A 23891-nucleotide genomic window follows, 5' to 3' on the forward strand; every position below is an offset into this window, starting at 1 on the left:
ATTTCGTCGGCCCCACACCTGAGAAACGCAATGAATGTGTTGCTCCAATGAAAAGGCGGGTGGACAAAATGGGTAGCGAAACGACGTATTTCGAAAATAATCGCCCACGCCCCAGCGACACAAAGGGGCTGAAGAGGGCAGTGGGCCCCGCTTTCGGTGGAATCAAGAAGAAGAAGAAGAAGAAGAAGAAGGGAAGGGAGGCACGGGTGTAGCCTAGGCAGGGAAAGTTTGGTGGAGCTTAGGCAAGGGAACGCAGTCTCCGAAATCCCATAACTAACCCTTTCGGGTGCAGGCCGACCCGCACGCTGTCTTCCTGATCACGATCCGACGGTCAAAGTTCACTAGAATAGGGGCACAGTTGGAATAGGAGTTCCGATCTCGTCGTGGTGGGTGATGAATAAAGAGAGGGTGTGGGTTTCTTAGGGTTTTGGTAGCTTTGTCATTGGTTAATTGGGGAAAGCGAGGAGGGAAAAAAGAAGCGAGAGGGAAGAAGGACGTGCTCTTCTTTCCGGGGACGAACGGCGACGAGGGAGTATGGATTCCGGGAAGCCCGAGGGAAAGGCCGATTCCCGGCCGAGCGGCGGGGCACTGGCGGCTGCACCGCCGGCGGGCGTCATTCCCGTTCACCGGTTCATCGTCCCCAAACCGGAGCCGATCGAGATGATGGGGCTGGGGGCGTTCCAGATCCTCCGGCGGCCGGCGTCCCGGAACAAGGACCGACACACCAAGGTCGAAGGCCGCGGCCGGAGGATCCGCATGCCGGCCGCCTGCGCCGCCCGGATTTTCCAGTTGACGCGCGAGCTAGGTCACAAATCCGACGGCGAAACTATCAAGTGGCTCCTCGAGCAGGCTGAGCCGGCGATCATCGCCGCCACCGGCACCGGAACTGTCCCCGCAATCGCCACCACCGTCGGCGGCACGCTCAAGATCCCCACCGAGGCGCCGTCCTCCGCCCCGGTCACCTCCACGTCCGCCGCTGCGGCGGACGACCCAGCAGCGAACGGCGAGGACGCGGCCAAGAAGAGGAGGAGGAAGCTTCAACCGTTGCGAAGCGGTGGCGGGGCCGTCGTCGCCGGTTACTTCCCCGTCCAAGACCCTCTGGTGTCCGGAGACGGGGCCATATCAATACCGGCGGGACTGGCCCCCGTAGGCGCGAGCGGGACGCAGGCGGTGATCCCGTTCTGGACAATGGGCGGAGCCGGCTGTGCCACCGGGGCTACGTCGATCCCGCCGGGGGCGCTATGGATGGTGCCGCCCTCCGCCGCCGTGGCCACGGCGCCGTCGAGCCAGGCGCAGATATGGACGTTTCCGCCGGGGCCGCAGATTATCAACCTCGCGTCGGTCCAGCCAGTGTCTGCAACCGGAGCGGCGGGTTCCCCGGCGGCACCCGATAGCGGCGATGCTGCGCCGGCAGCCGCACGGAAGCCGGGGTTGCAGCTGATGGCGGGGCCCCGCGAGCGTCATCAAGGGGCGGAAGAGGACTACGAAGACGACGACGACGAGGAGGACGAGGACGACAGTAGTCCCGAAGATTAGGATTCGGATTAGTTTCTAATGTGGAAGGCTTAGCTTCCCCTTTTCCTTGCTTTCTAATTTTGCTTCTTTTAACTCGATTTGTAGTATGTGTCGTCTCTTCCTCGCCATTTCACTAGAGTGAGTGTGTGGGACCAAAGAATGGGCCACCACCTACTTAGTAACAGTGTTCCGGCCGGTTGTCCTCCTCCAACCTTTCTCATATATATATATATATATATATATATATATATATATATATATAGGATATTAATTATCTATATTCTTTATATTTCTTGGGGAGTATTTAGCGTTGTTTTATTGAAGTGGAAGGATTTGGTAAGCATCAGCTGAGAAGGCAAAAAGGCTGAGGAGTTGCAGACAGCAAAAGGAAAAGAAAAGGCAAAGCTCTGTTTCCTCTGCGTCGAGTGGTCATTCCAACCCATGTTGCTAATCGTGCTTTTCTTTCTCCCCTGAACTACTCAATAGTGACTTTAATTGCTGTCCTTATCCTCGATTTAATGACATTAATATAACTAAGTACAAAGTCCACCCAAATCCCACGCCAAACACGTTACGATGGCGAAGCATGTTTGTAGTTCTGGAATTAATGGCGACGCCGTGGTTACTTCGTCTCGTTGTCCCATAAGTCGGGATGCACGACTAAGACCCCATACGCGGTGAAGCTTCCAGACGAATCCTCCTCCTCCACGTGGATGACTCGCACCCACTGAGCACTCTTGGGATTTATTGATACTCGCCAGTTCGGTACCCGAATAACAGTGAGAAAATTTACAAGCGGTCTAAACGTAGGGGCCACTTAGGAATCCAATAAAGAGCACGGTAGGACAAAGAGTGAGTGTTCACGAACATGCAGGAAAAGTGTTGTCCATAACGAACGACACGCCGCCCACACGAGTAATATCGGAGATGTCTTTAATACATGCATCGCAGAAAATTGGGTTTTTTATGCTACCCGATTCACCCCCATTTCGCTCGACGTACTCGAGCATGGCTTCGTCGTTGTCCGTCCTCTGGGCCTCGCCAGGCGCCCCTAAATCTACGCGGACTCCACCTCCGCTCTCCCTTCCCTCTGCCCATGCCGTCCCCAGCTTCCTCCGGATGCCGCCGCGGCGGCCCCCGTCGAGCCTGCGGCCGCTGACCGCCGCCGCTGCCCTTCAGGTGGAGCAGCAGAAAGCGGTGGAGGCGGAATCTGAGCCGTCTCGACCTCCTCCGTCTCTTCCTTTCCGAGTAGGCCATGGGTTCGACCTGCACCGCCTCGAGCCGGGCCTTCCTTTGATCATCGGCGGCATCGACATCCCGCATGATCGGGGTTGTGAGGCCCACTCTGATGGTATAGTTACGATTAGGGCTTCGTGAATTATGCTTTGCGATGGCCTTAGGTTGGATTCCCCCCTTGCTTTTGTTTGTGATGTTGTGTAGGTGATGTGTTGCTTCACTGTGTGGTCGATGCGATTTTGGGGGCGCTGGGCCTTCCGGACATCGGTCAGATCTTTCCAGACTCGGATCCCAAATGGAAGGGTGCAGCCTCTTCAGTCTTTGTGAGAGAAGCTGTGAGTTTGGCTTTTTTATTTGGATTTACTTTTCCTTTTATCTTTGAGCGTTCTTTGGCTTGTTTGCTTCCTATGTTCTTCTTGTACTGGTTTCTCATTCAACCATAGCCAAGAATCCTAATAGAAAAAAAAAAAGTTTGAATCTTGAATTGATGTGATGGATTCTTTCCATAACTGTTCATGAAAGTTAAACCTGATAGAAGATAAGATTTTCCTAACTATATGAGGAAATTTCTCTATTCTGTTGAGGAAAATCTTCTATTCTGTTAGGGAAATCCTTCCTCCTAATTCCTATAAATAGGAGAGGGAACATGTTAATAGATTCAAGCTAAAGCTATTTCATTTCTACAATAAAGCTTCTTCAATTATTGTTCTTATCTTCTATTATTTCTATCATGGTATCAGAGCCGCTTGCCTAGAGCAAGCTCTCTTCTCGCTGCCAATTCATCATTGGTGTTGCTACTCTGCGCCATCGTCCGTTCCTTTCCGCTACGGCATCTCTAGTGCTGCTCATCAGCACTGTCCCACCTTTCTTCCTCGTTGTAGCTATTTTCCTTCCTCTTTTGCTACAGCTTCCTCCTCTGTTGCAGTTTCCTCCTTTGCTATAGTAGCAACACTGCAACATTGCTGTAGATTTCTTCTCTACCGTCGCAGCCGTCGTAATCGCAACCACGACCAACGTCGTTGAGAAAAGCGAAGCTTCGCTCTTGCCTTCGGCCAGCGACCAACGTTGCTGAGAAAAGTAAAGCTTCACCCTTCGGCCAGTGACCAACGCCGTTGCATTCCTAAGAGGCTCCGTGGTCAATCCTCATCTTCCTCACCGCGGTAGTCTTTGCTGATCTATCAACATTCGGCAGACTTAAGGAGAATGAAGGGAACGCATGTGCCATCACAACAACAGCAATCGCAGCAGCAGCAGCAGCGATCTACACTTATTTTACTCATGAAGCCTCTTGCTTGTAAATAATTCTTTGCATCAATCCAAGATTGGTATCCTTGTCAGGAGCACCATCTTGCGGGGGCATGATAGAAGATAAGATTTTCCTAACTATATGAGGAAATTTCTCTATTCTGTTGAGGAAAATCTTCTATTCTGTTAGGGAAATCCTTCCTCCTAATTCCTATAAATAGGAGAGGGAACATGTTAATAGATTCAAGCTAAAGCTATTTCATTTCTACAATAAAGCTTCTTCAATTATTGTTCTTATCTTCTATTATTTCTATCAAAACCACTGAGCTGAGGTAGAGGACCAGCAAGGCTTGCTTCCATGATTTGGGTCATGAAGCTGGAAGAACTTGCATGACCTAATAGGATGGGAGAAAAGGTAGTTAAGTCTTCATGTACAAGCCCCTTTATGACCATTTGAAGCTGAGCATCAAACAATGTGCAAGCTGCTACACCAAATGGTCGGCAGGGATTCTTTTCATGTACAAGCCCCTTTTAATCATTGAAGGGCAAACATCGAATAATGAGCAAGCTGCTGCACCAAATGATCAGCAGTGTCTCTTTTTCGTGTCATTGAACCTTGAATCATTCTCTTGACAGTTAAATAAATTGGGGATAAAGAGAAATATGATTATCACATATAGTGCCATCTCATATATTAGAACTTGAACAGAGGCTTATATTGTCTTTCAATGGTTCTTGTAGTATCCTGAAAGAACAGGGGATCCAGTAACTAGGTTGGATAGACATGCCTCTTGAGCTGGGACCTTCAACATTATATAAAGAAATTTCATATTTCTGGTGGAACCATGGCCCTTGTAATATAAATTCGGTAAAAGATCCAGTAGATACAGAGATGCATCTTCAAATATGACTGAGGAAGAACATGATTAGATCATACACTTATCATTCCTTATCCAGATTGTTTCATAGTTGTGGTCTCGCACCTTTGCACCTTTCTCTTTATTGTTTGCCTTTTTCTTTTCCCAATTCATGCTTTTACATGTTCTCAAATGGATATCTTTTGCCCATATATTCATAGCTAAAAAGCAACATCTATATTGTCCTTACTGGCAACTTAGAAAAGCACATGTGGTGAGAGCATAAGTCTCCAGATAACCTTTCCCTTGGCAGTGTTTGGGTCACTGACAGACTCAATATAACCCCAAGTCCAATGAGTCCATGCATATTAACAGCTTGGTTGAGTTTCACCAGCTATGAAACTCAGGGGGGTAGGATTTAGCAACTTCAGTCTGGATTGAAGGTGAAATCATGGATAATAGCAGTGAATATTTTGAATCTTTCATAAAAAGTGTAAGTCCATTTGCACAAAATAATTAAAGTGGTTTTATGGCCTTGCTGTCCTGGTATTTATCTTCTTTTATCTTTTTTGTAGCCTCCAATGGCCACTTTTGATGTTCATTTGCCTCCATTTTCCTTTTTTTCTTTTCTTTTAGTCTCATTTTCACCCTTTTCTCCTTTTATCTTTCCCTAAAACCAACCGTAGGACATGGGATGCATGATGTGGTCTATTATTCAGCACCAGAAAGCTGATTTTTATTGTTATAACATGTCATATATAGTTGAATTTCAGTTTCTAATGTCAGTAACCATCTTGATATGACTGCACAATTGATGTGGTCTATTATTCAGCACCAGAAAGCTGATTTTTATTGTTATAACATGTCATATATAGTTGAATTTCAGTTTCTAATGTCAGTAACCATCTTGATATGACTGCACAATTCATCATTTCTGAGGCATGAATTGTATATTACATACAGTCTTCGTCACTCCTGCTATAGTTTTGTTAATATGAGTCATACAACATTTTTTATGTATGAAGTGTTGCTCATTTTTTTTGTACGAAGTGTTGCTCTGTTAAGTCTTCATTTTTCCTTCGGTAGTTACGTTAAGAGTATTCTCTGTTGTAACACCATAAATATGCTCACTTGAGCTTTCATGACAATCTAAAGGTCACTCTTAATATTTAGTTATTTCATCCTTCATGTGGAAGCCGGTTAAGAGCAGATATTGATTACACATGGTTGAAAAATATGGGATCTTATAGGACCTCTAGCATTCAAGAATAATTTAACAACATCTCAAAGCATTCAAGTAGGCTTACTAATACTAGTCCATATCAGGTGAGACTGATGCATGAAGCTGGTTATGAGCTCGGAAACTTGGATGCCACGCTGATTCTGCAAAGACCAAAGCTAAGCCCACATAAGGAGGCCATCAGGTCCAATTTATGTGATCTGCTTGGAGCGCACTCGTCCGTCGTAAATCTAAAAGCAAAAACACATGAGAAGGTCGACAGCCTTGGAGAAAATAGAAGTATAGCAGCACATACAGTGGTTCTTCTTATTAGGATGTAAAGCCTGTCCATCAAGGAAAGCTCATAAAATGTGTTTCATCATAGATGTATTTGATTCCAATGACTTTTAAGTAATGTTAACATACAAATCATGACAGAAATGATAAATAAGCCCAGAAATATGGTTAATGTTTGTGCTAAGTTCACCATATCCCTGTGAACTAATCTCATATGATTCCCTCGTTGAGCTCTTTCTGGTGATGACCTTAGAACTAGAAAGAAACTCCATAGAGCTTTAGTGAAGCCCTGCAGTCTCTGCTAAATCATCAGATCTATCTGAAATTATCATCTTTTCCTGTGGTCAAGTGTCCTTGGCTAATGAAAATGTTAACCATTAATTTCTTTTGGCATCAATCATCCGATGCAAACCTCTCATTCAAGAACTGGTGTAAGGTCTTCAAGGAGATATCCCGATGGTCAAGACGTAATCTACACAGTCGAGAAAACTGCGATAAGGTCGCGAAGGAGACATTCCTAAGGTTTAGACTAAGCTTGTGCAATTTGAAGGCCAGCCACAGGTCAGGCAATCTCAAGATTCGACAGAATCTTTCTAGACTCAATCTCACAAGTCAAGCATCATACCAAGTCAATGCTGGACGATATGGTTCACATTTCCTTTTCTTGTACATACAGCAGCTGCTCACTGAGTTGAAGGAATCAAGCATCACATACTGGCCATTTGTTTCAAGCACTATAGTAATCTCTCATGAGCACTGGCTGAGACAACACACTGAAAGCATTCAATGTTCATGTATATGTTAGAACTCAATGTAAAATGGTGGAGCAGATTGTTTCCACCAAAAACAGAGTCTACCCTGTTTACCGAATGAGCCTATACAGAGTAAAAGAATCAAAATAATTGATATAGTAGAGATCCTGCAAATACTTCTTCAACATCTGCCTGTGGATGGATGCAAAGTGGTAGAGGTGCCAAAGTATCAGGCAGACTGGAACCAAAAAACAGTCGATCAACCTATATCAGAGAGCACCACTGTAAATGGAAGACGATAAGATAAATTCTTAGTAAACAAAATAAATAGAGATTCAAAGTAGTAGACAAACAAATGATTCAGACCAGGAGTGATCTAACGACATAAACCTGGGATCGTCAGAACCATCTGTGACGTACCTCAAAATGTCCCTAAGAGGCACACTTAAAAAGGTACGGTAGTAATTCGAGGCAACTAACATTACAGTGATCCAACTCAAAAGGTACGGTAGTAATTCGAGGCAACTAACATTACAGTGATCCAACTCTCGGTGCTTTCTCCTTCAAACAAATACATAATAGTAACACATACAACATGACTTTGTTAATTATGCATCACTTTCATGTCAGATTCATGCCATTTAGATTTGCAGAGTGCGACCAGCTGACAGGTGGATATGCAGGTTGAACATGCTGACCAGAGTTGTTGCAGGTGCCGACGCTCTGATTTATGGGGCTCCCAGGATCCTCAGAAGATTCACTTGATGTCCCTTCAGATGGTGGGCTGGCTGTTACTGCTGCTCCAAAGCCAGGCATCTGTGGTGGGGCTGATGAGGGTTCCCACCTCAATGGCTCTGGCTTTGGCTTTTTGCCTTCTGCAATGAAGCTCCCAACCACAACCTGGAATTGAAGTGAATCTTCACTATCTCAGACAAGTGATTTGAGAGGGACAACTATGGTATGCAAAGGAGAGGTTTGAATTTACCTGCACAGGTGTTGCTGCCACAAGCATTCCAGCAACCCCACCGCCAAGAATGCGGCCATCAGATCCTGCTAGTGCGACACTCAGGCCACCACTTCTGCTACGAGTGCTACCATCTTCTGTGAGTAGGAAAGAACCTGATAAAGAGATAATCTCAAAGCGTCCCTACAAAAAAAATATCCCCGTACATATGCCATCAGTCATGGCTATAGATATATAGATAACATACCAAGATTTCAAGCATTAACCTTTATGCAATATTCACAAGTAGAGCAGTGCTTTTATCACCTAATGCTGTCAAGCTATAGTAACAGTACTTAGGCAAAATATTGCATGTTGACATTGAATAGAGATGTTCCTTATCAAAAGGGCAAATTGTCTTAGTGTACAGTTTGCATTTGCCACTCTTGGATGAGATGGCTTCAGCAATATAAACAATATTGTTATTTTTTATCTTCCTTGTACAAGGGATTGAAAATTCTTCTTTTTCATCTCTCCATCCACGGGAGCTGTATTTCTTGAAAAAAAGAAAAAGATCATATTATCCAACCAAAAAGGAAAACATTGGACCTTTGCCGATACATATTGCTGAACCACAAGATGATTTTAGGATAGGTAAATCCCCGATCCCTGAAAACTGGTTTCTACTGCAAGCAGATTCTGGTCTTATACAAAAGCTCTCAATTTCCTGGAAAATTGTTTGAATTGATCACAATAGAATGACCATGAACCGATCCAGCCAAACCCAACAACCCAATCAGTCACGAACTAGGCCAATTCTAACCAAATTGACTAATGTATAAATCTCAACTTTATATCCTCAATAACAACCTAATTAGGAATCTAGATTCCATAACCAATACTAAACCTGAGCCAATCTAATGACCCCAGATGGATGCATAAGGTAGTACTCCAGCTAAGTTGACAGAGAACTTATGGCCACAAACAGCTGGCAACACAATGTCCTTAGGCACAAGTTTTACAAACCCATGAAAGTATGTTCAATGTTTATTCTACCATGATAAACCATTTTAATTTGCTGAACAACATATGAAGATTTATTAGACCCTATGGTATGCCAGTGACAAAAATATATCAGATCATCAAGTGGTCCACCCTAGGACCCTGGAGACTTATTGCTTAGGGGGGTCCACCTATGACTACCTTAACCCAAGTGTCTATCAATTAAACATTTTGTGACCCTTTTCTTCTGAATCCAGACAACATCATATGATTAAATACAAGATACTCACAAGAGTCCAAAGTGCAGAATTCAAGGCTTGAAATATAATAACTGAAAGGTCTAAAGAACTGTATCTGAGACTAGTAACTGGTAAGGATTAATAAGACTGATTCAACAATCACCATTTGTCAAAGACTTTTCCAGAAGAAAATTCCAAGCACCACAAGTTATTAAACTACGAGACTGTTTACAGTAAAACAAAGGAACAAATCTAGCTCGACTCTATAGATATTGAATCAAAAGACTTGTAGAAATTGAATATTGATTGCATTTACAAAAGATTGTTATAAATTTGTATTCATAATGCAGAAAACACAGGGGCTACAGCCCTATTGACAACAGAGGAAATTAGAAATTCCTAAGTTTGATTTTCACAATTGCAATAGAATGAAATGACTGCTACAGAAATTCCACAACATCAAGAATTCATCATGTGCTATCAAATGGGAAACAACAAAACAGAACAATTTTGTCCAGCTATATCATTTTGTCTTTGGCGATTTGCATTTCCATCATGACATCTTCTTGGTCGATATAAAATACATATCGACATATCTACAAATACAAAAGCTTTACCCACTAGCAAAATATACAAACGATTAACAGTGCATGTAATTTCTAAATTTAAATGTTGAATCCTTTACAAGAAAAAATCTAGGTAGTATTTTATTAATAGCTTTCATTCAAACCTCATAAGTTACAGTTCCACCAGAAATTGCTGGCTGCCGAAGTGTTACATCAGAGACAGCACCATTTGCTGACAGAATACAGACTGTCCGAGGTCCTTGCTGTGAAAAGGCCATTATTTTTGAAGCTATATCCTGCCATTGCAAAAAATGACCTCATTTGATTATTGTCAATTAACTTAAAAATTTTCAATAGCCCCATCAATTCTTTTGTGTGAAACAGTTAAAGATGATCAAGTTGCTCTGCAAACAATGCAAAACACATTATGTCTCAGAGGACGCATCCTACAAAATTATCATCCTTAACTCCATACAAGATGCTTTGTGCTCAGGTGTCTATTGGTCATTCACTACATATAGCATGAACTGATATACACTGAGAGTGACCTATGCTGGTCAAGAACATGCCTTGGAATATGCACAGGTACACATATGCTAGTCCATGACAGATGAATGAGCCAGGCATATGACATTATATTTCTTCATTTGTCCTCAGCTCTGAGTTTCCCCTAAAAGTAATGAACTTGAATAATTGCTTCAAAAAAAAAATTTAAAGGATTCATCTTCAAGCTTTAGTTTAGCAATTACCCAGGTTAATCTTTGTAATACTGCATAAAGATGCTAACAAATCCCGTTAAAGGAACTCTCTCAACCTCCAAGTTGTATTGTTTTCTCTATCTGAAAGTCCAAATCTACAGAGTGGATGCATTAATTTCGGTTATAAAGAGCAGAAGGTCAGAAGTTGTATGGACAAGCTTATATATAATATATCTTACCCAAAAACCATTAACAAATGAATTATGTAGAATGGTATATCAAAAGTATTCCTCATATATGGAGTCAAAAAATGATGGGCCCAGTGAGTGATAATTTTGTCAGCAAAAAGTAGAAAGATGCCACGAAACATACTGGTCAAAAGAAAAAGCTTTACCTATTCTAAAGTGCCTCTATCTCATAGAAACCATCAAGCGTCCAAATACATTAGGTCAAAATGTTATAGAAAGCACTATAAACAAAAGTAGGATTGGACATGCATTTCAATAAAATAACAAGCAAATGATATTGACCTAAAGACATACAAGCTATCAAACAAGCATTCTTTCATAAAAGTTATTATTTAAAATTGGTCACCATAATTGCTTGAACCAATAGAGTGGGTGACAACTTCTCAATTCAACAATCTGTTTGCACACTCAAGAAACACAAGGCCAGTTACCCAAAAAAGTAATTGAGGAACCATGTTGATTATAGCAAACCATCTACAGGGTTAAATCCTAAAATGTTAAGTTGAAAATACCTAGAGCAGATGAATGAGATACAAATAAGAGTTCCTCTGTTTTCAGAGGTCAATCATCAAGCTTGTGTGAATCCTTTCTAAAAAATCCATCTAAAGTCCCTTTTTTTTTTTCTTTTTGCAGCTTCTTTTATTTTTGGGTGAACTTCCAGATCAGTCACATATAGACTGTAAGCGAAAAAGAAATATAGGCATATTTTGCATCAGATATAGTAATTTGAATTTGGCAAAGGTAAAGATATAAGCCTAGGTCAAATTTGCATGATCTATAACTAACACTACAAGATTCAGATGACACAAAAGATAACTGATAAAAATTAGAAATTGCTTACACTACCCTTTTTTTAGTGCAGAAGAGGATAAATATTAAGAAAATATATGACAATGCAATTTATTTGTTTGTATATTGTCTACAAAATTAAGGAAACATGAAATTCGAATACCCTTTTTTTAGTGCAGAAGAGGATAAATATCAAGAAAAAATATGACAATGCAATTTACTTGTCCATATATTGGCTACAAAATTAAAGAAACATGAAATTGGAATAGCAATTTCATTGACACCGAGAAAAAGCAAGATTAAGGTTTCTAATTCTCAGAATTAGCTACATTTGAACAGTAAACAAATAAGAAAGCACAATATTCCAGGTGCAACTACTTGCCTCTCCAACTTTAACAGTAATAACATGAGGGGTAAAGCCGATCCCTGGTGCACCTGGGTAACCATGAATAGTGAGGTTAGATAAGAGACAAATAATCCTGAAGAACAAAAAATGCTAAAATTTTGAAAAAAAACTGAATAAGATTCAATATTTAGACAACAGAAGCAAACGAAAAAAAGGTAAAACAAGTTAGACACTCAAGCAATGCAATTTGACTAAACTCAAACCATGTAGCTAGACTGAAGGCCTTCAAATGACCTTGCTTATGAAGAGATTTGACACTGAAACTAATCTGCATAAATAACTTATGCAAACTATATTAGTAGACAGATAATAACTGAATTTATAAATACCTAAGGGATGATAACAAAAAAGAATGTACAAGAAAATATCATACACGACACAGAAAATACTGATCCTGGCTCAAATTTAAACTCAAATGTTACAATTTAGAATTAAATTTAAGAGCCACAGATGCATGATAGAAGTAAGTGATGTTGGAGAAATATTTGGACAATTGGACTAACTGGAATTTGCTAAATATACAAAAATAATTAAGGATTTGTATATTATTGTAGATATGTACCGAAATAGATGCAACAAGTTAAACCATATCTGAAGCCAGGGAAGTCTACCTCATAATCACTTGTCTGGAGTTCAAGACCATAGATAAAGCAACTGTATATAGACAGCAACACATAATGACTAATTCATCCTAATTTGAAAAAGAGGGGCACAATAATTACCCAACGCATCAAGTTGTTGCTTCTTGCCCGAACCAGGAGGGCGGCCTCGACGCTTAGCTGCTGGATCAGCTGGATTATTAGAGTACCCAGAAGCTGAAGACGGCGGAGTTAAGGCCAAAGCCATGCTACCATCTGGTCCATATTTTCTTGGTCTTCCTCTCTTCTTCTTCACTGGCTCGCCCACGTTAAATATGCCACCTGGCCTCATTCCAGAGAAACCATCACCTTGGTACAGAGAAGCAGTCATATCCACCGTCTTCGTCACAGCTGAAGGCATGGGGTTGAACGAAAGTCGCATGCCCTCCTGCATCATCCCAGCAGAATTTGGCGCCACCATCGGACTGTTGGTCGCCCCGGCTCCAAAAGAGCCGGAACCCACCACTACACTGGGAGGCTGCGACGAGCTCACTCTCGGAGGCTCTCTAGCGTCCATTTCGCAAAACCCTAACACCAAATCCCGAGCGTCCTCCGATGCACTTCAGCTAGATTTTCCGTCACCAAATCGACAAAAACCCTATCACCGAACCAGACTCGCAGTTATCCAAGTAAATTAAACCTAAACAACGAATTTCAACAAGAAAACGTGCGAGTGAGGACGTCAAGAAATTTCACGCACGCTCTCTAAAAATCGCAACTTTCAGAGAGAAAATCATCCCACTGAGCCCACATTTCACGATGGTAAAAACAGGCGACATTCTTCCACCCAAAGGCAAAAAAAAAGAGACGTTTTTGGGCCCCAATCCGCGAAGATACAATGGCACAATGATCCGAGTAAAGGGGAGCAGCAGAAGCGAGACATACCTCAGATCAGATCAATAATAGACTGCCACAAACCAAACCAAGCCGAAGAATGCCTTCGAACCCGAAAGAAATCGCCTTCCCTTCTCGCAGATATAGCCGCGGCCGAACCCTCTCCGCACCGCCACCAACTAAATCAAAGGGGGAAACTACAAAATGGGGTAAATGGGAATAAATACTTTTTCCCAGCAAAGAAATAAAAAAAGAAATTCTAAAAATAAGTTTCAGCTTTAGCTCGCAAACCGAGGATGACTTATTACATCTTTTTATGCTTTTTTTCTCTAATTATTTATTGCCTACAATTCTGTGTCGTAAGCTCTCTAATTTTTAGATTATATATATATATATATTTATTTATTCCACATATTTCTTTTAATACCAAAACAAGTCTTTTACTGTACTCTGACGCGATAAAAAAGTATTCTGTGCGTTTATCTGTGACTGAATTTTTATTATTTCCTCTTTATTTTTCGAATGATGTATATATGCATGTCAAATTTCTTTAAATGAAAATGACACGAGACACTATGATGCATTGAGGCATTTAATTATGGAAAAATAATAATAGAAAAATCTTGACTGGATTCAATTCCCCTTCAAATTCAAATTGCCCGCTCATTCAAATTGGAGTTTTAAATGTGGGATGTACAAACTTTGGCAGGTCACTGCATCTTACAATATGTCACCTGCCAATTTGAGTGGTCCTTAAGACTGCAATCTTGACCTTTGACTCGCCACACGATTATTCCCAATCATTTTTTTCCTTTTAATTAAGATAAAGTTAATTTTCTTTTTCTTTTCCCCCACACATTAATTATAGTTTGTAATTTTATATTCATGTCATGCATAGGTCGGTCTCATGCGTCGCATGTGCTACGTAATATTGTATTCATCAAACAAGCATGCCAAAGATGATGATTTCTCGTGAGGTTTCTCTATAATTCATGCATTTATATGGCTTATTCGATCGCCAACTTAGTAGCTTTGTCAACCCTACCATCATGTCGAGTGGTCAAAGTTGCAGGCTGGTTGGTATCTTATCATCGTTGTCTTCGGTTTGGTAGACAACGATACGAGCAATGCGCTGAATGAGAACAGCGGCGGTGATGGAGTTGCTTGAGATGGTTCCCATTAGATTGCGTCGTCTTCGTCATCGATGAGCTTTCTTTTTTGGCTTACAGTGACAGTAGGGTGGGATGGAGCTAACGAAGCATGCACTGGCGTCGTTGAAGGCGATGCAGTCGGCTTGGACTGATGCAGAGGATATTCCACTCGTGTAGAGCAGCTGCCATGGCTGGTGATGCACTCCATGCTGTAGCTTTCGATGTGTCTTGTTGGTATTTAAGGCAGTTGTTTGTATGCTCATTGCACCTCGCACCGTCTCCTGCTTAGAGTAAGAATCATGGAAGCTGGACTGTGTACGTTTGAGCAACCATCAAACCCTGGCAGGGTGAACTGGAGAGGTAGGAGATGCAGCAGTGCCGAGGGCGAGTCATGGGGAGTACGGGCCGTCGCGGAGGACACCAGTGGTCTCGTGGGCACGACATGGCCGCCGCGCTCGTACGCGTGCACGTTCTGCCGTCGCGTGTTCAGATCCGCTCAGGCACTGGGCGGCCATATGAATGTTCACCGCCGCGAACGTGCCAGGCTCCGGCAGTCATGCACCTCCTGGTCCTCAGCTCATGCAAGTGCAGCATTTCCGCCGCCGCCGCCGCCGGCACCACCGGAATTTTCTGCCGTTGGTGGAGGCGTATTCCTGGTCTACTCCATCGGTGCAGGTACCGGCGAGGTCTTTGTGCCGTCCATGGGTTCTTCTTCAGCGTTCGTGTCTGGTACGCCTTATCATCGGAATGGATCAGCCGCCTCCTGTGGTACGAGCAAGGAAGGAGGCGACGAGGGGCTGGTGGTGGAAGAGCTGGATTTGGAGCTTCGACTTGGAAGATGATCTGAAGTTAGGGAGAATATATTTCCATCAACAAGTTAGTCTTATGTTCTATATATGCAGTCTGCTTGTGTGTTAGACATACGTACATGGTCAGCAACATGTGAATTAAGTTTTAGTATATTTAGATAAATGATTAAACCTTTGACACATGGGGTGGTGGCGCAGTTGGTTAGCGCGTAGGTCTCATAGCATTTGGGTTATCCTGAGGTCGAGAGTTCGAGCCTCTCTCACCCCAATTAAGTTTTTATTCCTTTTTTGTTCGCTCTCTCTCTATCTCTCTAAATCCTTAGACAATGGTTGATGTAATTAGCAGGTAGTAGTAGTATTAATTATTTGGAAGAATGACTTAATTTGAAACATACAAATTTAAATGTAAATTACACAGAAAAATCGTATAAAAAATTTACACAAAAGCTCTTTCCAGTCATATAATAATTATTTATTATTTTTTCTTTTTTTTTAAGCACATCACATCGATATGTGAGATGAAGTCAAACTTTATTTAAAAATATTTTTTTAATTTTGATGGTTTTTTAATATATAATAAATCTTTAATATCGTAACTACTCCTTCGTTATCGTTTCTATTCCAATGCACCCCTACCTCACACCCCCCCCCCCCCCCCCGACCACTCTTATCCTTGACCCATTTCGTGACTCCTCAAAAGGAACGAGATACGAAGTTGAATTGTGATGACCGTCGCTGAAGACGGAAACAAAGACAACCAGAGAGATCAAGGAAGGGAGATCACAAAGATCATCGTCGTGGCGAAACAAAGATTAATGCAAGCATCACGATGGGGGTGGGCGACCGTGATGACCCACGACATGGCGGAACAGAGACATCAGAACGAAGAGGCATTTAAGGTATTAGATAAAAAAGTAACAAATAAAAAGAAAATTGAGACATCTTTGGGGAAAAAAAACCCAAAAAAAGATAATGAAGGGAAACAAAACCACGGGAGTAGCAGGATATGCTGTAACACAGTACACTCAGTTCATCAACCGAGAGAAACATCACTAATACATTTAAGTGAACAGAAAAGACCCGCAAAGGGCACAAAACTGATGAATACAATATTTACAAAATACAATAAAACCCCATAAACATTCCTACAACCAGTCGCAGACCTTTCATATGTCTGGCTAGCAATGTTCCACTCATTTTTGGAACCCAACTGTAAACCAAGAGACAATCGAAGAGGATAAGCAAGTTGCCTCTAAAAATCAGATTCAAGTATCATCATTCACTTAATTTGATCAAATGCCAATACTGTTTGATGCAGAGTCTGGTTGGAGTAAAAAAAAAAACCATGCAGTCTTGGCAAATTTTCTTGTGAGGCACAGTATTTTCTTAGATTGCAATCTCGAAAACCAGCAAGACATTTGCTAAGCAATCTCTTCTGTCGCATCTCACCAGCTGCCTCAAGTACTCCACGTACCGGAAAACTGAGTGTTTATCATGCACCAATAGCTAAAATGGAGATAATTGGCTAATTATTGTATCAGCAGGAGCAAGGATCTACTCGATGTCATCTATCCAGTCACCATAAATCTTACTAATCTTGTCCGGGCCCTTCCATTTCTCGACTGACCTCTGCACCTGCCTCTGTATCACACCAGCAGACCTCTGCGAAGGAACACCCATATGATATAAATCTGAAAGAGGACCTGGAAGGCTTGAAGCAACAGAAGTGTCCAGCGGAGCTTTTGTTAATGTCCCAGCTTGCTTTGAATCTGAAGTGGCCAACGACACATCTCTTACTTCATTCTCCGTAAGCCCTCCCCCATATATGTGTAGTTCTGAGGCCACAAAAGTTATTCATGAATGAGAAGAATATACTGCAGTGTACGTATTTCTACATGTTAAATAGTGCACAAATATTCGTACAAAAATAAAATTAAAAGAGAACATAAATAAGAAAAGTAGAAGGAGGTAGAAGAAGGATGCGATGTGTTGCTGGATTGGTAGATATATAATCATGGATGCATATTGGATACACTATTTTACTCATCAACTACGTTCATTGCTCAATAAACCTTATGAAATGTGCAACAAATTACAGGATTCATGGTCTGCTTTACAGAAATTTATTGCCAATCAATCATCACAGCCTATCAAATTGACACAGGCAGTATTTGATCTTAAAGAAATTCGGCAGCCACAAGCCTAGTTTAATCTAAATGACATTCCAAATAATAATGCGTGTCACTCGACAAATTAGATCAGTAAGAATCACTTGCATTATCCTTTTGCAGAGTTACTGCAGCGAGCCCTAGCTCGAAGATATTATCTAGATATGTATGTGGCCACAAAAACTAGTGATAGAATGTAAATAAATGCATATCTATAATTCAAGCACTAAAAGCAATCCGAGGAAGATCTTCTTGTCGTTGTTCTTATGGCACAGCAAGATTTGAGCTTATGGTTGTCACACCAAGAATTGGAAGGAATAAGATTGGATGTCATACCTGCAGCACCATGAGCAAAGTGGCACTTGCTGCCGAACGGGCAATACCCTGTCATCTCCCACTTGTTACAGATTCTCGTCTTCCAATTCGAAGGCTTCTGAGGTGACCCATTTGCACCTCCTCCGTATCCGCCGCTACCGCCCCCAACTGTGGGCGACAGACTGATCGCCACGCTCTCCCGAGCCTTTGATTGCTCGTCGTGGACGAATGTGCAACTATCCCCGTACGGGCACCCCTCCTCCGTGTAGAACTTCTTACAACGCCTTCCTTTATGAGATCTCTCGGAGTCCCCGATCGCAATCGAAGAGCTCACCGTCGGTATCTGACGCTCGTCTCTGAGCTCGGAGCCCTCCTCGTGAGCCGCCACGATCTCCTGCCAATTAGGCGGCGGCTTGCGGAGCTCCTCGATCCCGTGAGCGAAATTACAGTTCGTTATGTAAGGGCAGGTACCCGCGCGGAACTTGCAGCAGAGCTTCGTCTTGAAGAACATCTTGCCGATGGCTCTCGAGCTGGAGGTCCGATTCCCACCGTGGGAATCCCCTTGGGAGTTCCGAGCTCTCTTTCCCGGAGGCTGCTCACTGCCGGCTCGGGACTGAGACTGGCGGCCGTCGTAGGCGGAGTTGGATCCGGCATCAGCGGATAGGTCTCCGTTCCAAGCACGGTAATCCTCATCGGTCGCCCACACAAGCTGGTCGATTCCAGCCGGGGGCCAGGAATCGCGACCGGGAGGGCCGGACGCGTCCGGAACAATTGCGATGGCGTTGCTGCTAGGATACGCAGCTCCGCCACCGTAATCCATCTAAAATACACGCGGAACCTAAACAAGAGAGACCAAGATCTCAAATTTCCACCGCCGTAGTCGAAAGAAAGAATCCACAAGCTAAGAACAAGCAGCCGTTCGTGGCCAAGAGCGAGGTTCCCGAAAAAAAATAAGAAAGACGCCTAGGTCGGCGAAGGCAGAGAGAGGGATTCTTCAGAAGTCCCACAAAGACGCCATTTCCGGGAGCGAGGGGACGGAATTGAAGAATCCCTAAAGAATCAACTGGGTACCGATGACGGCGAGCAAGAACTGTGGGGAGGAGAAGATAGAGCGGGGGCGCAGAAACCCTAACGACAGAGCAAAAGGACGGATCTCACGGAGGGGTGCGCGCGTGTACGGACGGCGGGACGCGCGTATCTCCGGAAAGGGGCCATTTAGGTTTATTTAACTTGATTAGATATTGACGCCTAACAGTGTTTTAGACAAATAACCACGGAGATCAAATTAATACATAAATTAAGAAAATATTATCAGAAATGTATTGGCTCAATAATACAAATTACTGGTAAAACACCTCAATCTATAAATTATAGAAACACTATAACTATTACTATTACTTCGATGTTAGTTATGCGTATCGAAAAAAAAAAAAGGGTTCATATTGAGGCATTGTAACATTATAGTCAACAAATCTTATGTTAGAAAAAAAAATCATTGACATTATCATAAGTTCAACGTGATCCGAACTTGTATACGCAATAACTTCTAATATGCCTCCAAGAGAAAAACGTCGAACTCTCGAGATACTACCTATACGAAAACCAATGTCGAAAGAGATTTTTCGATCTGATCCTTATAGCGTTCAAATTAGTAACCCGACATCTTTGAGTGTGGATGTCGAAGTCCTTCTTTTCTTTCTTCGAGAAAGGTAAGTTTGTCCCCTTTTATAATATTAAAGATGAGTATTTATACTTGATCATAAAGGACACGAATGAAGCTTGTGATTACCTTGGAAATAAATATGAAAAAAAAAATTATTATTATCTTAGTAGCCATAAAGGGCAGGAAGAAAATTTAGATTATCTTTCTGGTCATAAAGAGCAAGAAGAAAGCTTGCTATTACTTGCTTTCGACCTTCATCCACAAGAGCAGCCACGTGGATAGACAAGTGAAGATGTGACATTCATCTTCTCCCCCCCTCTAGATACCATATAATAATTATGCATCGGATGATGATTAGCTGATGGTGAATTATTTATTATTTGTCCCTCTTTGAAGGGGTGCTTCGAGGCTCTTACGAAAAGAGCTCGAAATACAACGTTTAGTTCATCTAACATGAGAGAGTTCTAGATCTCTACTCATAGGTCAGGGCAAATCTCTCGTCATACTAGTCATATTTTCTCGACTCACGTACCTCAAACATAGTAGTCTAATGCCTCTATTGTGATGGATTTCTCGTCATATGGATTAGGTTTTCTTAACTCACATATCTTTGACATATTTAGTCTTATGCATTTGTCGTGGTGGATTTCTTGTCACGTGGGTTGGGTTTACTTGACTCGCACCTCGAGCATATTTAGCCTCGTGCATTCATCGTAATGGATTTTTCATCATACGAGTTAGTTTTCCTGACTTACACACCTCGAGCACATTTAGCTTTATCTTTCGTCGTGATGGATTTTTCATCACGTGCGTTGGGTTTTCTTAACCCATCTCGGGCACATTTGGCCTTATGCCTATGTTATAACAATTTTTTCTTCATATTAGTAAGGTTTTCTTGACCCATGCACCACAGGCACATTTGATTTTATATCTCCATTGTGGTGGATTTTTTGTCACATGGGTTAGGTTTTCTTAACTCACGTGCCTTTGGTACATTTGGTCTTGCACCTACACTATGATAAATTTTTCGTCACACGAATCGAATTTTCCCAACTAACATGTGTTGGGCACATTGGGCCTTACACCTTCACCATGGCAAATTTCTTATTAAATGGGTCGAGTTTTTTTAACTCACATGGGTCGAGCTCATTTGGCCTTGCACTTCAGTCATGGCGGACGTAGATAAAATTTTCTCAACTATTGCACCTCAGAGATATTTGGCCTTGCGTAACTATCATAGTGGGATCTCTTATCATGCGAGTTGGGTATTCCTAACTTGCATGCCTCGAGACATTTTGTATTGTGCCTCCATTGTTGTCGATTTTTTTTATACGGGTTGAGTTTTCTCGACTCATATGCCTCAGACATATTTGACCTTGCACCTCCACAATCATAGATTTTTTATCATGTAGGTTAGGTTTTCTCAACTCACATACCTTGGGCACAATTAGCCTTTGTGTCCCCATTGTGACAGATTTCTAATCATGCTGGTTGAGTTTTCCTAACTCATGTGCCTTCTATAATATTAGACCCTCATTCTAGAACAAAAAATGTTAGAGAAAAATATCGTTGACATCTTAGTCAGCCTAATGTGGTCTAGACCCATGTGCATGAGAACGTTTAAGATATATCTGAGATAGAAACGTCGAGCTTGAAGAAAATAATAGAAGATAAGAACAATTATTGTAGAAGCTTTATTGAAGAAGAAATAAAGAAGCTTTATTGAAATAACTTTAGCTTATTTATACAGATTTCCCTCAACAGAATAGAGAGATTTCCTCATATAGTTGGGAAAATCTTATTTTCTATCATGCCCTCGTAAGATGGTGCTCTTGTTAAGGATACCGATTTACGAGTTAGAGGCTTCGTGAGTAGGGCAAAAGCAGATCGCTGCAGTGACGTTGGTCGCTGGCCAAAGGCAAGAGCGAAACTTCGCTTTTCTCACTGCTCTGATACCATGAAGAAAATAATAGAAGATAAGAACAATTACTGTAGAAGCTTTATTGAAGAAGAAATAAAGAAGCTTTATTGAAATAACTTTAGCTTATTTATACAGATTAAGAGAGATGATTTTCCTCAACATAATAAAGGATTTCCCTCAACAGAATAGAAAGATTTCCTCATATAGTTAGGGAAATCTTATCTTCTATCAGAGCTCTCGTGATGTCACATGCACAAAAACTAAGGTCGAGAGAGGTTTCATGATACAATCCCTTCGATGTCTTTGAGTGTCGACGTGAGTCTTTTTTTTTTTCTTTTCTCAAGAAAGATAAATTTGTCGATGAGCATTTAATTCCTTGTCATAAATGACGATAAGAAAGCTTAATACTATTTTTTCAATAATAAAGCATAAGAATGAAACTTACGATAGTCTTTCTGGATATAAAAGATAAGAAGGAAGCTTACGATTACCTGATTTGGACAATCATCCACATACATGGGTAACCACTAGAGGAGGGGATGACCATTGTCTTCTCTTCCTCCTTTGGATATCACGTGATGATTACATAGTAGAAGATAATTAGTTAATATTATATTCTTTATCATCTTGCTAGCCAATATTAAGTGAGGTGCAAGACCAACAAAAAAACAATCGACTGTAACATTTGAAGATTTGACAGATGATTCAAATTTAATTAATGTCCAATGTTTCAGAAAAATCACATGAAGTTGCTCAATCGAGTAACTGCTAACATATGATTACATAAAGAAAAACTAGTTATGCTGGTTAAATTATTTGTCATATAACATTTAGCTCATATAGGCCATTGTATTATGTACTCATCCTAACTTGAGGGCATTGTCAGGTAAGCATAATTCTTCGAAGATCATTCGATGGAATCATCTCTTAATTATTGACACTCCTTCACATGTCGAATATATAAGTATAAAAGTTATAATTATATTTCTATTATATCAAAAAACTATAATATCACATTCTAAAATCAAATAACGATATATGAAATGTATAATGTATACATTTCGATGTTATTTAAAATATTTTTCTTTGGATACATAAATACAACTTAGTTAGAGCCAAAAGCAAAAGAATCGATATAGAAGATAAACTAGGCTCTCTTCTTTATTATTATTATTATTATTCATAGGATCACTATAAATGATGAAATATAAGAGATGCGAATAAATATATAGTATTTCTTTTAGAGGGTCTAGAATAAATGATTAGAAAATTTATCACATAATCCATATGATTAAAATTATAATATATCTTATATAATTAAATAGGATCACATAATCTAACATAATAATCAAAACATTATTCAACAATTAAACCATCCCATCCAGGGGTGTGTTAGAGCTCGTTAAATAGTAGCATGGGCCAACTAGAAAGGAAAGGTGGGGCAGAGCCCATTATACCGACTTCAATTGGGAATGCATTACAAACACTTAAAATTAGATCGTAATATAAATGCATAAAAATTGTGAGAGTAATTAAACGCATGAGAAACACAAAGTAAATTTGTACTTAGAAAATGTGAGCAAGCTAAACAAATTTGACAACGTTCATCGAGAAGATAAATGTGTAGAATAACATCGAAATAATCAAATGCACAAAAACCAACAGGTATCATGTTCCTAAATTTATTTCTCAATTCAAAAAGTCTTTGACAACGATCACCATTCATCGCGATTCATTCTCATTGGCAGGGTTAGGGTTGCAAGTCAACGCCTGTAGATGTCATCTAAACCTACCTTTTAAAATGTCAACGTAGTGTTATTCCCTGTAGTTCATTCATGTTGCCCAATGACTGTTTCTACCTGTGAGTAGCATATGTATCTTCACATTGCTTCACGTACAAACATCACAGGATTTTGCTTGGAAGCTCTCTCTCTCTCTCTCTCTCTCTCTCTCTCTCTCTCTCTGCAATTACTGCAAGAAGCTGCCAAAGAATCGTCTTTGTGCATGCTTGATGAAAACAATGTAAACAACTTAATTTTTACATGCCATATGAACCAATCAGCAGCTTGAAGAGTGGATTAGTCACTGTTCCGTATCTAATTCAGAGATCAATCTGGTCCATATAATTTAGAAGTGAGAGATAAAGACAAACACTGGTAGATAATTATCTTCCTATGTCTCTATCCTCTGCCGAAAGCTAGCTGATATCCATGACAATGCTATCAGCATCAGCAGGCGATTAAGATGGGAGACACCAGCAGGTTATCTTGATGTGCACATCAACCAACCTCATAATTGGGCATGTCTCGCCCGGAACTTGAACCATGCATGCTTCCGGAGGAAGAGAAGATGACCCATCAGTACTGGTTCACTGATGGTC

General features: G+C 41.3%; 5 protein-coding genes and 1 non-coding gene across 7 annotated transcripts; 4 read left to right on the forward strand and 2 right to left on the reverse strand.

The window, feature by feature from the left end:
* The first annotated feature begins 447 nt into the window (after positions 1–447).
* On the forward strand, positions 448–1808 carry LOC103982593 (transcription factor PCF2-like). Its single transcript, XM_009399563.3, has one exon. The coding sequence runs from the start codon at positions 535–537 to the stop codon at positions 1534–1536; it is 1002 nt and encodes a 333-aa protein (XP_009397838.2). The 5' UTR covers positions 448–534; the 3' UTR covers positions 1537–1808.
* Positions 1809–2476: 668 nt separating this feature from the next.
* LOC135635843 (2-C-methyl-D-erythritol 2,4-cyclodiphosphate synthase, chloroplastic-like) lies at positions 2477–6553 on the forward strand. The gene is made up of 3 exons (XM_065147223.1): positions 2477–2866; positions 2956–3086; positions 6180–6553. The coding sequence occupies exons 1-3, from the start codon at positions 2482–2484 to the stop codon at positions 6411–6413; spliced, it is 750 nt and encodes a 249-aa protein (XP_065003295.1). The 5' UTR covers positions 2477–2481; the 3' UTR covers positions 6414–6553.
* Positions 6554–7425: 872 nt separating this feature from the next.
* LOC135581009 (AT-hook motif nuclear-localized protein 8-like) lies at positions 7426–13689 on the reverse strand. Of its 2 annotated transcripts, XR_010495750.1 has the most exons (7): positions 13536–13689; positions 12735–13248; positions 11989–12041; positions 10036–10167; positions 8107–8268; positions 7625–8021; positions 7426–7574 (listed from the first exon to the last, which is right to left on the reverse strand). XR_010495750.1 is itself a non-coding variant. In XM_065147222.1 (6 exons), the coding sequence occupies exons 2-6, from the start codon at positions 13165–13167 to the stop codon at positions 7743–7745; spliced, it is 1059 nt and encodes a 352-aa protein (XP_065003294.1). In that variant the 5' UTR covers positions 13168–13248; positions 13536–13689; the 3' UTR covers positions 7426–7742. The 2 variants fall into 2 exon arrangements, 1 of the variants encoding a protein (XP_065003294.1); XM_065147222.1 differs by having other exon boundaries at positions 7426–8021.
* A 1245-nt stretch (positions 13690–14934) lies between these two features.
* Positions 14935–15477, forward strand: LOC135636464 (transcriptional regulator SUPERMAN-like). The gene has a single exon (XM_065148153.1). It carries the CDS (start codon positions 14935–14937, stop codon positions 15475–15477), a length of 543 nt encoding a protein of 180 aa, XP_065004225.1.
* Positions 15478–15627: 150 nt separating this feature from the next.
* TRNAM-CAU (transfer RNA methionine (anticodon CAU)) lies at positions 15628–15712 on the forward strand. The gene is given in 2 exon segments: positions 15628–15665; positions 15677–15712. It is a non-coding gene; the product is annotated as a tRNA-Met (tRNA).
* Positions 15713–16477: 765 nt separating this feature from the next.
* LOC135635350 (zinc finger CCCH domain-containing protein 56-like) lies at positions 16478–19123 on the reverse strand. Its single transcript, XM_065146365.1, has 2 exons — positions 17949–19123; positions 16478–17279 (listed from the first exon to the last, which is right to left on the reverse strand). Exons 1-2 carry the CDS (start codon positions 18745–18747, stop codon positions 16999–17001), a joined length of 1080 nt encoding a protein of 359 aa, XP_065002437.1. The 5' UTR covers positions 18748–19123; the 3' UTR covers positions 16478–16998.
* Positions 19124–23891: the final 4768 nt, after the last annotated feature.

Source organism: Musa acuminata, chromosome BXJ3-4 (assembly GCF_036884655.1).
Source record: "Musa acuminata AAA Group cultivar baxijiao chromosome BXJ3-4, Cavendish_Baxijiao_AAA, whole genome shotgun sequence".
Taxonomy (NCBI): Eukaryota; Viridiplantae; Streptophyta; class Magnoliopsida; order Zingiberales; family Musaceae; genus Musa; species Musa acuminata.

What these genes read in the sequence shown, in the direction of transcription:
- LOC135636464 (XM_065148153.1), top strand. Translation starts at nt 14,935, where the DNA reads ATGGAAGCTGGACTGTGTACGTTTGAGCAACCATCAAACCCTGGCAGG.
- LOC135635843 (XM_065147223.1), top strand. Translation starts at nt 2,482, where the DNA reads ATGCTACCCGATTCACCCCCATTTCGCTCGACGTACTCGAGCATGGCT. An exon ending in TTGTGAGGCCCACTCTGATG is followed by an intron (nt 2,867 to 2,955) that starts GTATAGTTACGA and finishes GATGTTGTGTAG; the next exon opens with GTGATGTGTTGCTTCACTGT. An exon ending in CAGTCTTTGTGAGAGAAGCT is followed by an intron (nt 3,087 to 6,179) that starts GTGAGTTTGGCT and finishes AGTCCATATCAG; the next exon opens with GTGAGACTGATGCATGAAGC.
- LOC135635350 (XM_065146365.1), bottom strand. Translation starts at nt 18,747, where the DNA reads ATGGATTACGGTGGCGGAGCTGCGTATCCTAGCAGCAACGCCATCGCA. An exon ending in CTTTGCTCATGGTGCTGCAG is followed by an intron (nt 17,280 to 17,948) that starts GTATGACATCCA and finishes TTGTGGCCTCAG; the next exon opens with AACTACACATATATGGGGGA.
- LOC103982593 (XM_009399563.3), top strand. Translation starts at nt 535, where the DNA reads ATGGATTCCGGGAAGCCCGAGGGAAAGGCCGATTCCCGGCCGAGCGGC.
- LOC135581009 (XM_065147222.1), bottom strand. Translation starts at nt 13,167, where the DNA reads ATGGACGCTAGAGAGCCTCCGAGAGTGAGCTCGTCGCAGCCTCCCAGT. An exon ending in GCAACAACTTGATGCGTTGG is followed by an intron (nt 12,042 to 12,734) that starts GTAATTATTGTG and finishes ATGGTTACCCAG; the next exon opens with GTGCACCAGGGATCGGCTTT. An exon ending in GTGGAACTGTAACTTATGAG is followed by an intron (nt 8,269 to 10,035) that starts GTTTGAATGAAA and finishes TTTTTTTTGTAG; the next exon opens with GGACGCTTTGAGATTATCTC.